Source organism: Nerophis ophidion, linkage group LG05 (assembly GCF_033978795.1).
Source record: "Nerophis ophidion isolate RoL-2023_Sa linkage group LG05, RoL_Noph_v1.0, whole genome shotgun sequence".
Lineage (NCBI taxonomy): Eukaryota > Metazoa > Chordata > Actinopteri > Syngnathiformes > Syngnathidae > Nerophis > Nerophis ophidion.
Window position 1 is genome coordinate 11,115,511 of NC_084615.1, and position 18,236 is coordinate 11,133,746.

General features: G+C 39.8%; 1 protein-coding gene across 1 annotated transcript in view; it reads left to right on the forward strand.

Moving 5' to 3' along the window:
- The first annotated feature begins 488 nt into the window (after window positions 1-488).
- slc9a6a (solute carrier family 9 member A6a) overlaps window positions 489-18,236 on the forward strand; it is a 42,098-nt gene continuing 24,350 nt past the window's right edge. The window contains exons 1-6 of the mRNA XM_061899982.1: window positions 489-950; window positions 5,625-5,824; window positions 12,559-12,636; window positions 12,714-12,790; window positions 12,855-12,967; window positions 13,082-13,187. Of these exons, the coding sequence (XP_061755966.1) occupies window positions 623-950; window positions 5,625-5,824; window positions 12,559-12,636; window positions 12,714-12,790; window positions 12,855-12,967; window positions 13,082-13,187 (902 nt within the window). The 5' untranslated portion in view covers window positions 489-622. The remainder of the gene's footprint in view (window positions 951-5,624; window positions 5,825-12,558; window positions 12,637-12,713; window positions 12,791-12,854; window positions 12,968-13,081; window positions 13,188-18,236) is intronic.

An 18,236-nucleotide genomic window follows, 5' to 3' on the forward strand; every position in this document is an offset into this window, starting at 1 on the left:
AAAGGTGCAGGGAAGATCAAAATCCTTCTCTTCTATCATCACGATAAACTTTTTCCGTACGCATTGAACGTCACGCGTGACGTCACGTCACGAACCCTTCCGAAAAATGTAGAAAGTAAAACATTAAAATGTCACTGTTTCGTAACGTTATGTGTACTGAAACATTTTGTTTTTTCGATTGGAACATTTTGTATTTCCATGCTTTGCCAGATACACATTCAAAATCGGACACTTGTTTTTTGTTTTTGTTTTTAAGCAATACATTCAAAGTACTTCCGGTTGAGAGGACGACAAAATAGGACACTTCAAAGTAAAACTCGTCGAGCCTATAATTGGCAAGAAAATGGCTTTGGACGCACATTTGTGTTTAAAATACTTGTGTGTGATTGTTTATATTTTATTTTTAAAACGTGAACATCCATGTTTCCCGCTTGTATGCAGTCTATCTTTAAACACAATTTGGTGGCGCTATTAAGTTGAAACGCACACTTCCCACAATTGTCCTTCCGGGTGCAAATTGATTCCGCTGTTGCTGTCGTTTCCTGCTCGTCTGGCCAGTTGCCGCGCGACGTCAGCCCAAAGTTTTGGACGCAGCAACGACAACGCCGCCGAACATCTCGACATGGCCCCGAAATGGACTGTCGGCCGAGGCCGCAGCGGGGCGACGACGACGCGGTGGCTGCTTGTGCTGGTGTGCGTGTGTGTGTGCGCGTGCGGGTGCGTGTGCCGAGCATCTTCACAGACTCAGCATCAGCATCAGGAGGAGGAGGAGGAGGACAGCGCCAATGAGAACATCGTCACGGAGAAGAAGGCCGAGGAGAGCCACCGGCAGGACAGTGCGGACCTGCTAATCTTCATCATGCTCCTCACCCTCACCATCCTCACCATCTGGTTGTTCAAACACCGCCGCTTCCGCTTCCTGCACGAAACTGGACTGGCGATGATCTATGGTGAGCCTGGACTTCTGTACATTCTCTTCACCAGACACACAGTCAAAGTACCAATGATGGTCTCACACAGTCCATATGGGTCTAGTGTGAGAGTTTAGTCCATAGTGGATCTAACATAATAGTGTGAGAGTCCAGTCCATAGTGGATCTAACATAATGGTGGGAGTCCAGTCCATAGTGGATCTAACATAATAGTATAAGAGTCCAGTCCATAGTGGATCTAACATAATAGTGAGAGTCCAGTCCATAGTGGATCTAACATAATAGTGAGAGTCCATTCCATAGTGGATCTAACATAATAGTGAGAGTCCAGTCCATAGTTGATCTAACATGATAGTGTGACAGTCCAGTCCATAGTGGATCTAACATAATAGTGAGAGTCCAGTCCATAGTGGATCTAACATAATAGTGTGAGTCCAGTCCATAGTGGATCTAACATAATAGTGAAAGTCCAGTCCATAGTGGATCTAACATAATAGTGTGAGAGTCCAGTCCATAGTGGATCTAACATAATAGTGTGACAGTCCAGTCCATAGTGGATCTAACATAATAGTGTGAGAGTCCAGTCCATAGCGGATCTAACATAATAGTGAGAGTCCAGTCCATAGTGGATCTAACATAATAGTGAGAGTCCAGTCCATAGTGGATCTAACATAATAGTAAGAGTCCAGTCCATAGTGGATCTAACATAATAGTGTGAGAGTCCAGTCCATAGTGGATCTAACATAATAGTGAGAGTCCAGTCCATAGTGGATCTAACATAATAGTGAGAGAGTCCAGTCCATAGTGGATCTAGGTAATAGGGTGAGAGTCCAGTCCATAGTGGATCTAACATAATAGTGTGAGAGTCCAGTCCATAGTGGATCTAACATAATAGTGAGAGTCCAGTCCATAGTGGATCTAACATAATAGTGAGAGTCCAGTCCATAGTGGATCTAACATTATAGTGAGAGTCCAGTCCATAGTGGATCTAACATAATAGTGAGAGTCCAGTCCATAGTGGATCTAACATAATAGTGAGAGTCCAGTCCATAGTGGATCTAACATTATAGTGAGAGTCCAGTCCATAGTGGATCTAACATAATAGTGAGAGTCCAGTCCATAGTGGATCTATCATAATAGCCCTTTGAGACACTAGTGATTTAGGGCTATATAAGTAAACATTGATTGATTGATTGATAATAGTGTGAGAGTCCAGTCCATAGTGGATCTAACATAATAGTGAGAGTCCAGTCCATGGTGGATCTAACATAATAGTGTGAGAGTCCAGTCCATAGTGGATCTAACATAATAGTGTGAGAGTCCAGTCCATAGGGGATCTAGTTAATAGTGTGAGAGTCCAGTCCATAGTGGATCTAGTTAATAGTGTGAGAGTCCACTCCATAGTAGATCTAACATAATAGTGTGAGAGTCCAATCCATAGTGGATCTAACACAATAGTGAGAGTCCAGTCCATAGTGGATCTAACATAATAGTGTGAGAGTCCAGTCCATAGTGGATCTAACATAATAGTGTGAGAGTCCAGTCCATAGTGGATCTAACATAATAGTGTGAGAGTCCAGTCCATAGTGGATCTAACATAATAGTGAGAGTCCAGTCCATAGTGGATCTAACATAATAGTGAGAGTCCAGTCCATAGTGGATCTAACATAATAGTGAGAGTCCAGTCCATAGTGAATCTAACATAATAGTGTGAGTCCAGTCCATAGTGGATCTAACATAATAGTGAGAGAGTCCAGTCCATAGTGGATCTAACATAATAGTGAGAGTCCAGTCCATAGCTGGGACAGCAGGAGATCATCTTGAATGGAGATAATTCACCAACTGATGCACAGATGAGTGGTCCACCCTTTGGACATCTAGTGCCTCACCTGTGGTCACCAAATCTATGAATGTGCATGCCAGCAATAAATAGTCCCCAGTTTGATAGTTGTCAGGTCCAGACTGACACGAGCAGCCATGCAACAAACTGAAGTACTTCATGAAGACAAAACAATGTGAAGACTGCAAAGCAGGAATATAAAGTTTGATTCAAATGTCGGTTAATAGAGATCAGTCCTACTGACTCATTGTGCTTTTATCTTGTCAGTGTGAAGCTATGTGCGCTAGGCATCATGGGAAATGTGGTCTTCTTTCTGGCAAAACACTAGCGCTCGCTCCACTGGCCAAAATCAACTGAAAGTTGTTAAGTGAGAGCAAGAAAAGGTGCCATTTGAAATAACTATATGTTTGTGTCAAGAGTGTTCTCCACTTTTTTCTTCCAAAATGAAACAACGAAATGAATCTCCTCCAAGACTTGTGAGTCTACAGGTTTTTCCAGGTGTTGTGCAACTGGCAGCACCTGTTGTGCTTTTCCTGAGGAGAGAAAAGATGGCGTCAGAGGTGCAGTGTTTATTTCTTGAAGCACAGCGTCGACAAGAGTGGAGGCTGCAATTTGGGGGTGTCCTCATTTTTGCACGCATTAATTTATTTGTGGGGGGCAGCAACAATCTGGTTCTACCTGTCACGTCCTCCCTCATAAACACCTTGTAATGGGACTGTCGATACGCAGCTCACTCCTCTCCTCCTGAAGAAAAAAAAGACAAACAATCGTCAAAACATGCCATGTTTGTTCTGACAAATACACCACATGGTGGCGCTGTTATCTAACCCCGTGAGTTGGATAGAATTGACATGTATCACATAGCTCAATGCTGAAAAACACTGTTACTTAGGGCAGGGTTTCTTAATCCAACCTTTTTTGAGCCAAGGCACATTTGTTGCGTTGAAAAAATGCAGAGGCACACCACCAGCAGAAATCATTAAAAAAAATGAAACTCAGTGGACAGTAAAAAGTTGTTGTTGCAATTGTTGGATATGACTTTAAAGCATAAGCCCGCATGCATGACTATAGCTCTTGTCTCAAAGTAGGTGTACTGTCACCACCTGTCACATCACACCCTGACTTATTTGCACTTTTTCGCTGTTTTCTTGTGTGTAGTCTTTTACTTCTTGTGTTGCGCTTCTATTTTGGTTTGCGTTTTGTCTTTTTTGGTATTTTCCTGTAGCAGTTTCATGTCTTCCTTTGAGCGATATTTCCCGCATCTACTTTGTTTTAGCAATCAAGAATATGTGATTGTTGCTATCCTTCTTTGTGTTGACATTGTTGATTGTCATGTCATGTTCGGATGTACTTTGTGGACGCCGTCTTTGCTCCACAGTAAGTCTTTGCTGTCGTCCAGCATTCTGTTTCTGTTGACTTTGCAGCCAGTTTGGTTTTACTTTGGTTCTGCATAGCCTTCCCTAAACTTCAATGCCTTTTCTTAGGGGCACTCACCTTTTGTTTATTTTTGGTTTAAGCATTGGACACCCTTTTACCTGCACCCTGCCTCCCGCTGTTTCCAACACCTACACGGCAATTAGCTACCAGCTGCCACCTACTGATATGGAAGAGTGTTACACGGTTACTTTGCAGAGCTCTAGACAGCACCAACACTCAACAACAACACATCATTTGCAGACTAGAATTACTGCTTTGCAAAAAATATTTTAACCCAAATAAATGAAATTAGATAATCTCCCACGGCACACCAGACTGTATCTCACGGCACACTGGTTGAAAAACACTATTTTAATCATAGGGCTACTGTTGGGCTGTGAGCGCCCCCTAGAGGGCCGGCAAAAACACCTGTGGGCCGCAGTGGTGCTAGGTTGCAATACACTTTTCCACCACCTGTGGCAGTAATGACAATATCAAAGAAACAGAAGAAGCCTGGAGTCATAAAAAAGTTATTTAAGCGCAAAAATGATGACTAAAGTGGTGAAGCTACTATTAACAGTTTAGTCAAGAAACATGTTTATTTCGTGCAACGTAATTGTCTGTTTTTGTCAGTTATTTTTAAGTCTCTTCTTATGCAATATATATTTGGATAGTACTTATTTTTCTAATCAGGCTGACCTAAGGATATTATTTTTTTAGATGAATGATAACTGATTTAAAACTAATAAATACGAGGTTTCCTGTCATTTGACAAGGTTATAAAATGTAGGACGGATAGAATTATTGAATATAAATGGGGCGACATAGCTCGGTTGGTAGAGTGGCCTTGCCAGCAACTTGAGGGTTGCAGGTTCGATTCCCGCTTGTGCCATCCTAGTTACTGCCGTTGTGTCCTTGAGCAAGACACTTTACCCACCTGCTCCCAGTGCCACCCACACTGGTTTACATGTAACTTAGATATTGGGTGTCACTATGTAAAGCGCTTTGAGTCACTTGAGAAAAGCGCTATATAAAATATAATTCACTCAAATAGAATAAAGAATTCAGTGTTTATATTTGAGTGGGGCCCGGGCCCCTCTGTAGTTGTCAGAAAGGTTAAGAACCCTGCTTTGGTTTGTTTCACCAAATCACTGCAAAATATGACCAAAAATGGATCCAGATTGGCGAAGAAAACATATTAGCGTGTGTCCAGTTGTGATGATTGAAGGTGAGGAGGTGTGTATTGATTGATTGATTGATTGAAACTTGTATTATTAGATTGCACAGTACAGTACATATCCCCTACAATTGACCACTAAATGGTAAACACCCCAATAAGTTTTTCAACTTGTTTAAGTCGGGGTCCACCTTCATCAATTCATGGTAATAGTATCAGGTGTATGCTGGACACGCCCTCACCTGCTTTACCTCCGACAGGTTTACTGATGGGCGTGGTCTTGCGCTACGGCATCCACGTCCCGCGGGACATCAGCAACGCGACACTGAGCTGCCACCTCAACGCCACCCCCGCCACGCTGCTCATCAACTCCAAGGGGAAGTTCTACGAGTACACGCTGAAGGGCGAGATCGGCGCCAACGAGGTCAACGACGTGCAGGACAATGAGATGCTGCGCAAGGTAAACATGGCCTTCATGGAGGGTGGGGCCCTTATGAAATTGCTCTTTTTTAGATACGTTTGGACGCCTTTTTGAGGCCCCGAGCGTTCACAAAAAAGTCTTCATATTTTGCAGGCACGCCAAGTATGGGAAAGATTCAATATTTTGGAGGTCCTGAAAATTACCTTAGCGCCACCTTTAAAATTGAGAAACAATTAGCTCCTCCTACCAGTATCATATCGACAGAAAATTCGCAGGAAATACACTATATTGCCAAAAGTATTTGGCCACCTGCCTTTGCTCACATATGAACTTCAAGTGCCATCCCATGGAATTGTCCAAAATGTTTTGCTATCCTGGAGCAGTCAAAGTTACTTTCCCTGGAACTAAAGGGGCCGAGCCCAACTCCTGAAGAACAACCTCACACTATAATCCAATCCAATCCAATCCACTTTATTTATATAGCACATTTAAACAACAATAATGTTTCCAAAGTGCTGCACAGCCATGTTAAAAACAATTGTAAAAAATAAATTTAAAAAAAATATATATACATATTATGCTCCACCAATGACTGAATAAAAACAAAAAATAAATAAATATAAAACCAATAATCCAACTTTTTTTATTGACTTTTTCACATATATAGAAAAAAGGTGCAAGTCGAAACAGTACAATTTTAAAGTCAGTGAATTATTCATACCTTTACCCCTAAAACCACCCACCCTTCCACCCCACTCAGGTCGAACCAACCAGGGACACATGGCACAAACAACAAGTAAGACGACAAAGACACACACATTCACACATACACCCATACAAGACCAAAAACAGAGAGACTAAAAGGAGAGAGAAATGGAGAAAAAAATAAAAAATAAAATAAATAATAATAATACTAAATAAAAGGGAGATTATTCCTCATCTGCGTCTGGACATAAATCAAGAGAGTTGACATACAGTAAGAAAGGACTCCATGAACTTTCAAACACTTGAGCTGAGCCATTTAGTGAAAAGCTAAGTTTTTCCAATTTTAAATGATAAAGAACCTCTTTAATCCAACGGCCGTGTGATGGGGGGTGAGCCAGCTTCCAATTGAACAAGATCAGTCGCCTGGCCAGCAAGGTCGTAAAAGCCACAGCGCGTTTTAGTGGCACAGGGCATATGCTATCAGGGCATATGCCGAAAATGGCTGACAATGGGTTGGAGGGAAAGTCTTGACCGTATGCCTTTCCGATAGTGTCAAAAATGTCCTCCCAAAAGGAACATAATTTAGAGCAGGACCAGAACATATGGACATGATCAGCCGGAGATTGTTTGCATCTATTACAGGTATTGCTAACAGTGGGGTAGATTTTGGATAGTTTTGCATTAGTGTAGTGAATTTTATGGATTACTTTGCATTGGATGAGACCATGACGGGCACAAATCGAGGAGGAGTGGACCAGTTTCAGGGCAGAGTTCCAGAGTTTATCAGATATGTTGATGTTAAGATCGCTCTCCCACGAGGCTTTTATCACTGATAAAGAGTTTGGAGCAACTGAGCTTAAGGAGGTATAATCACAGAGATACATTTTTAATGATTTGAGCTCAGAGATAGCAATGTATCTATAAGAGTTTCCGGGGGACGATTTGGGAAGTGTGGGAACTGCTTCTTTACGAAGTCCCTCACCTGAAAGAAACGAAAAAGGTGGGAGTTTGGCAAATCGTATTTGGAAGAAAGTTCAGCGAAGGATGAGAACACGCCATCTGTATAGAGGTCTTCCACAGTGGTGATACCGTGATCGTGCCAGGCCATAAATGCGGAGTCGGTACGGGAAGGTTTAAATAATAGTTTTTTAAGTAGCGAAGTCAAAATAGATGGGCCCTGAAAACCCAATATAAAACCAATAAAAACAAATATGATTAAAAACTATTTTAAAGGGTAAAATCAATTAAAACAGTAAAATAGAAATCAAAGTGTATAAAAAACACAGAGGAGAACAGACAACAGAGGACCACACAACTCACGTAGTGTTAAAAGCCAAAGAATAAAAGTGGGTCTTAAGACGAGACTTAAAACACTCCACTGTGGAAGCAGTTTGAACATGGAGCGGCAGAGTGTGCCAGAGCTTAGGGCCGACCACAGAGAAGGCCCTGTCTCCCCTGGTCTTAAGTCTGGTCTTGGGCACCACGAGCTGGAACTGGCTCTCGGACCTCAGAGCGCGCGCAGGAATGTAAATTTGGATAAGGTCCGAGATATATTGAGGTGCCAGTCCATGTAAAGATTTAAAAACAAACAGCAATGTTTTAAAATCAATTCTAAAATGAACAGGGAGCCAGTGCAAACTCTGAAGAATTGGGGTTATATGCTGGTGTTTCCTGGCCCCTGTTAAAAGTCCTGCTGCCGCGTTCTGGACTAACTGCAACCGGGAGAGAGCTTTTTGACTAATGCCAGCATAAAGTGCATTGCAGTAGTCCAGGCCACTTGAAATAAAAGCATGCAGCACTTCTTCAAAAAGGTTAAAAGATAAAAACGGTTTAACCTTTACTAAAAGACGAAGGTGATAAAAACACGATTTTAAAACGCCATTGACTTGTTTGTCTAGTTTAAAATCGCTGTCTATAGTGACGCCAAGGCTGGTGACTTTGGGACGCACATCATTTTGCAATGGTCCCAAGTCAGTGAGGCCCGGACCAGAAACTAAAATTTCCGTTTTTCCCTCATTCATTATTAAAAAATTCCTCCTCCACCAAAATTTCACACCGAAATGTAGCGTTTTCCTGGCAACCTCCAAACCCAGAATGGTCCATCAGATTGACGGATGAAAAAGTGTGATTTATCAGTCCAGAGAAGGCGTCTCCACTGCTCTTGAGTCCAGTGGTGATTTCCTTTACACCACTGCATCCCACGCTTTGCATTGGGCTTTGTGATGTATGGCTTAGATGCAGCGGCCCGGCCATGGAAACCCATTCCATGAAGCTCTCTGCGTACTGTACGTGGGCTAATTGGAAGGTGACATGAGCTGTGTAGCAAGTGACTGTGCAGAAAGTCTTTGCACTATGCTGACCTCTCTGTCAGTTTACCTGGCCTACCACTTGGTGGCTGACTTGCTGTTGTTCCCAAACTCTTCACTTTTCTTAGAATAAAGAGGACTTTGGAATATTTAGGAGCGAGGAAATTTTACGACTGGATTTGTTGCACAGGTGGCATCCTGTGACAGTTCCACGCTGGAAATCACTGAGAGCGGCCCATTCTTTCACAAATGTTTGTAGAAACAGTCTCCATGCCGAAGTGCTTGTTTAGATACACCTGTGATTAGTGCACCTGGTTCTCATCAATTGGTTGGGTACCCAAATACTTTTGGCAATATAGAGTATGTATCATGACGGGACGCACATAAAAGTCTCAAATACCTGAATATGAACAGGAAGTCGGCCATTTTGGTTTTGGTCTTCCATTTTTGGGTGAACAAAGTCCTCCTAGGGACTGTGGCCAAATGACAGGTACTACACATAGAGGTGATGATACATTGCAGACGCCAGTGGTTCTCAACCTTTTTTCACTGATGTACCCCCTCTGAACATTTTTTTAATTCAAGTACCCCCTAATCAGTGCAATGCTTTTTTTGTTTGAAAAAAAGAGATCAAGAAGTAAAATACAGCACCATGTCATCAGTTTCTGATTTATTACACTGTACAACAGTGCAAAATATTGCTCATTCCTAGTGGTCTTTCTTGAACTATTTGGAAAAAAAGATATAAAAATAACTAAAACACTTATTGAAAAATAAACAAGTGATTCAATTCTAAATGAAGATTTCTCCACATAGAAGTAATCATCAACTGAAAGAGCCCTCTTTGGGGATTGTAATAGAGATCCATCTGCATTCATCAACTTCATTCTAAACATTTCTTCACAAAAAAGAAATCTTTAACATCAATATTTATGAAAAATCTAGCTGTCAACACTGAATATTGCATTGTTGTATTTCTTTTCACAGTTGATGAACTTACATTCATATTTTGTTGAAGTATTATTCAATAAATATATTTATAAAGGATTTTTGTATTGTTGCTATTTTTAGAATATTTTTAACAAATATCACGTACCCCTTGGCCTACCTTCAAGTACCCCCAGGGGTACGCGTACCCCCATTTGGGAACCACTGGCCTACGCCATAAGATGTGGGCGTGGCCAGCCGCCCAAACATTGCTCCGATGATTTGCCACAAAACGTTAATAACTCGGCTTCACTAATTCAGATCTTGATCTTATTTGCTAGAATCGATGAGTATCTTATAAGAGAAAAGCGAGATATAAAAAAAATCTAATCCATTATTATTATTATTATTAGGGTCCGCAGTATTATTATTATTAGGCTCCTGTGGGGTCCTTTGCCATGGGCCAAGGACCCTATTGAAACTGCTGTGTTTTATTATTATTCCGCACCTACGCGCTGTAATTTGACCCCCTTGACATGCTTCAAAACTCACCAAATTTGACACAGCAAACCTTCCCAACATATTAAGCAACCAATCCCCCAAAATGAAAATTGCGCTCTAGCGCCCCCTAGGAAAAAATTACAGACAAAACTGCATGTAACTTCTGTTAGGAATGTCATAGCGACATGAAACAAAAACTCCTATGTAGGTCTGACTTAGACCCAATTTTCATACACTCACTTCTTTCAGCAAAAATCTACAGGAAGTTGGCAAAAACCCCTTCAAAATAAAATTTGCGCAAAAAATGCAATTTTTGCCTCTTTGCGCTGTAATTTGACCCCCTTGAAATGCTTCAAAACTCACCAAACTTGGCACACACATCTGGACTGGCGAAAATTGCGATCTAATGAAAAAAAACAAACCCCAAAATCAAAAAATGCACTCTAGCGCAATTTTTTAATAAAACACAGAAAAAACTGCTCCTAGGAAGAAAACACAAACAAAATTGCTTGTAACTTCCAGTAGGAATGCCGCAAAGACATGAAACAAAAAGTTTTATGTAGGTCTCACTTAGACCTACATTTTAATAATTGACAGCCTGCACGGTGGCAGAGGGATTAGTGCGTCTGCCTCACAATACGAAGGTCCTGCAGTCCTGGGTTCAAATCCAGGCTCGGGATCTTTCTGTGTGGAGTTTGCATGTTCTCCCCGTGAATGCGTGGGTTCCCTCCGGGTACTCCGGCTTCCTCCCACTTCCAAAGACATGCACCTGGGGATAGGTTGATTGGCAACACTAAATTGGCCCTAGTGTGTGAATGTGAGTGTGAATGTTGTCTGTCTATCTGTGTTGGCCCTGCGATGAGGTGGCGACTTGTCCAGGGTGTACCCCGCCTTCCGCCCGATTGTAGCTGAGATAGGCGCCAGCACCCCCCGCGACCCCGAAAGGGAATAAGCGGTAGTAAATGGATGGATGGATGGATGGATGGACAGCATGCAGAAAAAATGAACAGGAAGTTGGCAATTACCCCTTCAAAATAAAAGTTTTGTGAAAACTTGTCACCTTTTTTCAAATGAAAACTCCTCCAAGTGCGTTTGTCGTTTCGGCTTCAAACTCGCACAGGAGAGAGTTTGGACCCTTCTGACTAAAAGTATCGATCAGAGTTTTGATTACTGCTCCGGTTTTGATTTTACGTGCCTTCAAAGAACACCCGCGCAAATTTTCCTAAAAAATGTAATTTTTGCCTCTTTCATCTGTAATTTGACCCCTTTACAATGCTTCAAAACTCACCAAACTTGGCACACACATCAGGACTGCCAACAATTGCGAGCTAATAAAAAAAAAAAAAACCCAAAACTCAAAATTGTGCTCTAGCGCCCCCTAGGAATACAACACAGACATACTGCTCCTAGGAAGAAAACACAGACAAAACTGCTTGTAACTTCCGGTAGGAATGTCAAAGAGACATGAAACAAAAACCACTATGTAGGTCTCATTTAGACCTACATTTTAATAATTAACATAATTTAGCAAAAATCAACAGGAAGTTTGATATTTTCACTTCAATACAACAACTGCATTACTTTCACAATGCATTAGATTCTCAAAATAGTGGCACCAAGGCGTCTTCTACCGCTTATCCGGCCGTGGGTCTCGGGGGCAGCAGCCAAAGGCGGACCCGACCAACACTGCTTGCAGCTTTAATTATTATTATTATTATTATTATTATTATTATTATTATTATGACACCCTGAAGTGCCCGATCGGTCAGTACCTGGTCCTACCTACCTGTAGTGGGCAGAGACTAAAAACTGCCCCACCCCTTCACCAATCTTGCCTAAGGTGATCAGAGAAATGATGGCTGATGATGAATTGCAAAAAAATGTTGAGCAATTGACAGGATGTGGGCGTGGCCTACGCCAAGTTTTGATTTGATGTTTGGCCACAAAAGAGGAAACGTTAATAAGTCTGTGTCACTAGTTCATATCTTAAACCCAGCTGCTATCAATGAGGATTTATTTCATTTGAATTTATTTCAAATGATTTGATTTAATTTCGATCTTCATCCCAAACAGCAAAGCAAGGCACTCAGGAGCCACGCCGAGCACGCTGAAATTGCCGTGTTTTTTTATTGTAAACGTCTGCACGCCTTTTGCGGCCTTTATCTTGCAGGAAAAGTCCCCTTATTTTGCAGGTGCGTCAGGCATGGAAACAAATGTTCTAATTTGGGTCGGGCCATCGGGAAGGTCGTGACTACAGCGGCGAGGGCCCGTTCAATGTAATTAATATTGTCATCATTATTTCTGTTAACTACATCTGTTTTATGCCTGAGCCAGGTGACCTTCGACCCTGAAGTGTTCTTTAACATCCTGCTCCCGCCCATCATCTTCCACGCTGGCTACAGCTTAAAGAGGGTGAGGAAACCATGGCGTCCCTTCTTGATGACATCATCAACAGACATTCATGCTGTGTTGACGTCTGTGTCCTGCAGAGACACTTTTTTCGCAACATGGGCTCCATCCTGGCGTACGCCTTCTTGGGGACGGTCATTTCCTGTTTTGTCATCGGGTAAGAGTCTCATCTAATTATTCCTGGAATTATTGTGATTATTATGCCTGTGCCTGTTTGCCAGTTTATTAATGTACGGCTGCGTGATGCTGATGAAGAAGATGGGACAACTCGGCGGGGACTTCTTCTTCACCGACTGTCTGTTCTTCGGCGCCATCGTCTCCGCCACAGACCCTGGTGCGTCTTTCCATGTGTTCATTTACACGTATAAGTAGAACGTGGACCTCATTTGGACCAGCACCACGGTGTCACCAAGCACACACAATCACCTTTTGTCCCGTGTTGCCATAGTGACGGTGCTGGCCATCTTCAACGAGCTGCAGGTGGACGTGGACTTGTACGCGCTATTGTTTGGCGAGAGCGTGCTCAACGACGCCGTGGCTCTGGTTCTCTCCTCGTAAGTCCCACTTATAAAACTGTGGTTTGTGTTCCCGCACTAAGTTGTCTTTTCCGCAGTGTCATTCAAATCAGTGTAACAAATTCCATTAAAAAAATTCAATGTTTAAAAATTCTCTGTAAAAAAAAAAAATTAGTGTATAAGATTTGGTGCTAAAAAATCAGCGTAATTAAATTCAGTTATTAAAAGTTCAGTGTAAAAAAAAAAAATCAGCGCTGAAGAATTCAGTGTTAAAAAATTAAATGTAAAAAAAATTCAGAGCTGGAAAATTCAGTGCTAAAAAATCTGTGTGATTAAATTCAATGTTTTAAATTCTAGTGTGTAAAAATTCAGTCTTTAAAAGTTCAGTGTAAAAAAAATTAATTGCCGGAAAATTCAGTTTAAAAAAAAAATTCAGTGCTAAAAATATCATTGTAATTAAATTCAGTGCTAAAAAAATTCAGTGTATAAAAATTCAGTGTTCAAACATTCAAAAGTGAACAATTTTTCAGTGCTAAAAAAATCAGTGTAATTAAATTCAGTGTTTTAAATTCTAGTGTGTAAAAATTCAGTCTTTAAAAGTTCAGTGTAAAAAAAATTAATTGCCGGAAAATTCAGTTTTAAAAAAAAATCTGCGTAAAATAATTCAGTGCTAAAAATATCATTGTAATTAAATTCAGTGCTAAAAAAATTCAGTGTATAAAAATTCAGTGTTTAAACATTCAAAACTGAACAATTTTTCAGTGCTAAAAAAAACAGTGTTAGGATGTCGTGGTGGTTTGTGCAACCCTTTGAGACACTAGTGATTTAGGGCTATATAAGTAAACATTGATTGATTGATTGATTGATTAAATTCAGTGTTTTAAAGTTCAGTATAGAAAAATTCAGTGTAAAAAAATTCAGTGCGGAAAAATTACATGTAAAAAAATTCAATGTTTAAAAATTCTGTATTAAAAAAAAAATCTGTGTAAAAGATTCAGTGCTAAAAAATCAGTGTCATTAAATTCAGTTGTTAAAAGTTCAGTGTAGAAAAAAAAAATCAGTGCTGAAGAATTCAGTGTTTAAAAATTCCATGTAAAAAAAAAATCTGTGAAAAAAATTCAGTGCTTAAAATAACAGTGTAATTAAATTCAGTGCTGAAAAATTCTGTGTGTTAAAATGCAGTGTTTAAACATTCAAAACTGAAAAATTCAATGCTAAAAAAATCTGTGTAATTAAATGTAGTGTTTTAAAGTTCAGTATAGAAAAATTCAGTGTATAAAAATTCAGAGCTGAGAAAGGCAGTGGGTAAAAAAGTTTTACTTAAAAAAAAAAATCGATGGAAAAAAAATCAGTGCTAAAAAGCCAATATCTAAGTTACATTTAAATCAGTGTGGGTGGCACTTGGAGCAGGTGGGTAAAGTGTCTTGCTCTAAGACACAACGGCAGTGACTAGGATGGCGGAAGCGGGGATCGAACCTGGAACCCTCAAGTCGCTGGCACGGCCACTGTACCGACCGAGCTATACCGCCCCGAAAATCGATTCAGTGCTGAAAAAAATCAGTGCTGAAAAATTCAGTCTTTAAAAATGTGCTGTTTTAAACGCAAGACCCACTTCCGGTAATGTAAGACTGAAGCAATCGATCGCGTCTCAGGAGCAGCCAATGAGGTGTCAAGTTTAAAGTCACGTGACAGTAGTCTTGCGATGAGGCAGGTAATGCAGCACATACCATGTGACCTTATGTACGTGCTCCTATCTCTTTTTAGCAACACTTTAACAGCGAACATTGCTGTGCTTTTGGGAAAACAATCCCTGGATTCTGCAGAAAAAGACAAAAGTTGATCCCACGATGGTAGAAACACTCACTCAATAATGACTGATACTAAAATGCTATGATGGTAGAAACACTCACTCAATAATGACTGATACTAAAATGCTATGATGGTAGAAACACTCACTCAATAATGAATGATACTAAAATGCTATGATGGTAGAAACATTCACTCAATAATGACTGATACTAAAATGCTGTGATGGTAGAAACACTCACACAATAATGACTGATACTAAAATGCTATGATGGTAGAAACACTCACTCAATAATGAATGATACTAAAATGCTATGATGGTAGAAACACTCACACAATTAATGATACTAAAATGCTATGATGGTAGAAACACTCACTCAATAATGAATGATACTAAAATGCTATGATGGTAGAAACACTCACACAATGATACTAAAATGCTATGATGGTAGAAACACTCACTCAATAATGAATGATACTAAAATGCTGTGATGGTAGAAACACTCACACAATTAATGATACTAAAATGCTATGATGGTAGAATCACTCACTTAATAATGACTGATACTAAAATGCTATGATGGTAGAAACACTCACTCAATAATGACTGATACTAAAATGCTATGATGGTAGAAACACACACAATAATGACTGATACTAAAATGCTATGATGGTAGAAACACTCACTCAATAATGACTGATACTAAAATGCTATGATGGTAGAAACACTCACTCAATAATGACTGATACTAAAATGCTATGATGGCAGAAACACTCACTCAATAACGACTGATACTAAAATCCTATGATGGTAGAAACACTCACTCAATAATGACTGATACTAAAATGCTATGATGGTAAAAACACTCACTCAATAATGACTGATACTAAAATGCTATGATGGTAGAAACACTCACACAATAATGACTGATACTAAAATGCTATGATGGTAGAAACACTCACACAATTAATGATACTAAAATACTATGATGGTAGAAACACTCACACAATAATGACTGATACTAAAATGCTATGATACTAAAATGCTATGATGGTAGAAACACTCACTCAATAATGACTGATACTAAAATGCTATGATGGTAGAAACACTCACACAATAATGACTGATACTAAAATGCTATGATGGTAGAAACACTCACTCAATAATGACTGATACTAAAATGCTATGATGGTAGAAACACTCACTCAATAATGACTGATACTAAAATGCTATGATGGTAGAAACACTCACTCAATAATGACTGATACTAAAATGCTATGATGGTAGAAACACTCACACAATAATGACTGATACTAAAATGCTATGATGGTAGAAACACTCACTCAATAATGAATGATACTAAAATGCTATGATGGTAGAAACACTCAGTCAATAATGACTGATACTAAAATGCTATGATGGTAGAAACACTCACTCAATAATGACTGATACTAAAATGCTATGATGGTAGAAACGCTCACACAATAATGACTGATACTAAAATGCTATGATGGTAGAAACACTCACACAGTTAATGATACTAAAATGCTATGATGGTAGAAACACTCACACAATTATGACTGTTATTAAAATGCTATGATGGTAGAAACACTCACTCAATAATGAATGATACTAAAATGTTATGATGGTAGAAACACTCACTCAATAGTGACTGATACTAAAATGCTATGATGGTAGAAACACTCACTCAATAATGACTGATACTAAAATGCTATGATGGTAGAAACACTCACTCAATAATGACTGATACTAAAATGCTATGATGGTAGAAACACTCACAAAATAATGACTGATACTAAAATGGTATCACACTCTGAGGCTGGTCTGCATAAAGCAGAGCTTCCTATGGTTACCGTAGTAACCCCTATGTCAATCAATAGTGCAGAGTTTTACCATTGCAATCATCTCTATAGTTTGAAAATATCCAGCGAGCTACATTGAAATGCTATTATATATGTTGTATTATGTCTTATTATTATGTTTTAAGAAACCCTGTCACATGACTTCAATCTTGACACCTCATTGGCTGCTTCAGTCTTAATTTACGGGAAATGAGTCTTGCTTTTAAGAGCCGCAAATTGTTGTGAACGGAATTTTTTTAGCTTTAAAATTTTTTTACCCTACGATTTGCAGCACTGATTTTTTTTACACCAAATTTTTATGCACTGAATTTTTTAGCACTGATTTTTTTTTTTTTACTCTGAATTTTTTTTACATTGAATTTGTATACACTGAATTTTTAAATTTGGAAGCTGGAGTCTCTGAGCATTTTTGCACTACACATAACTGCTCAATGTGTGCTCATCTTAAAAATAACAGCAAGAAGCGACAGAAGAATGTTTGTATTTATAAACGTATTGGTTTTTTTTTTACTCACTTTTTGTACAAACCCGAAAAGTAGTGAAGTTGTCACCATGTGTAAATGCTAAATAAACAACACCTCCTTTTCAACTTATATTCAATTGAATAGACTGCAAAGACAAGATATTTCATCTTCACACTGACAAACTTTGGTATTTTTTGCAAATATTAGCTCATTTAACATTTGATGCCGACAACATGTTTCAAAAAAGCTGTCACAAGTGGCAAAAAAGAGTGATAAAGTTGAGGAATGCTCATCAAAGACTTATGTGGAACATGGCACAGGTGAACAGGCTAATTGGGAACAGGTGGGTGCCATGATTGGCTATAAAAGCAGCTTCCATGAAATGCTCACTCATTCACAAACAAGGACGGGGCGAGGGTCACCACTTTGTCAACAAATGCCTGAGCAAATTGTTGAAGAACAACATTTCTCAACTAGGAATTTAGGGATTTCACCATCCACGCCCCGTAATATCATCAAAAGGTTCAGACAATGTGGAAAAATCACTGCACGTAAGCAGCAAGGCCATGACCTTAAATCCCTCAGGCAGTACTGAAGGATTACTGAGGGGTACATTAAAAAGGGACATCAGTGTGTAAAGGGTATCACCACATGGGCTCAGGAACACTTCAGAAAACCACTGTCAGTAACTACAGTGGGTCGCTACATCTGTAAGTGCAAGTTGAAACTCTACTATGCAAAGCCAAAGCCATTTATCAACAACACCCAGAAACGCTTCGCTGGGCCGAGCTCATCTAAGATGGACTGATGCTAAGTGGAAAAGTGTTCTGTGGGCTGATGAGTCCTTATTTCACATTGTTTTTGGAAACTGCGGACCAAAGAGGAAAATAAGCATCCGGATTGTTGTAGGGTGAAAGTATACTAGGCAGCATGT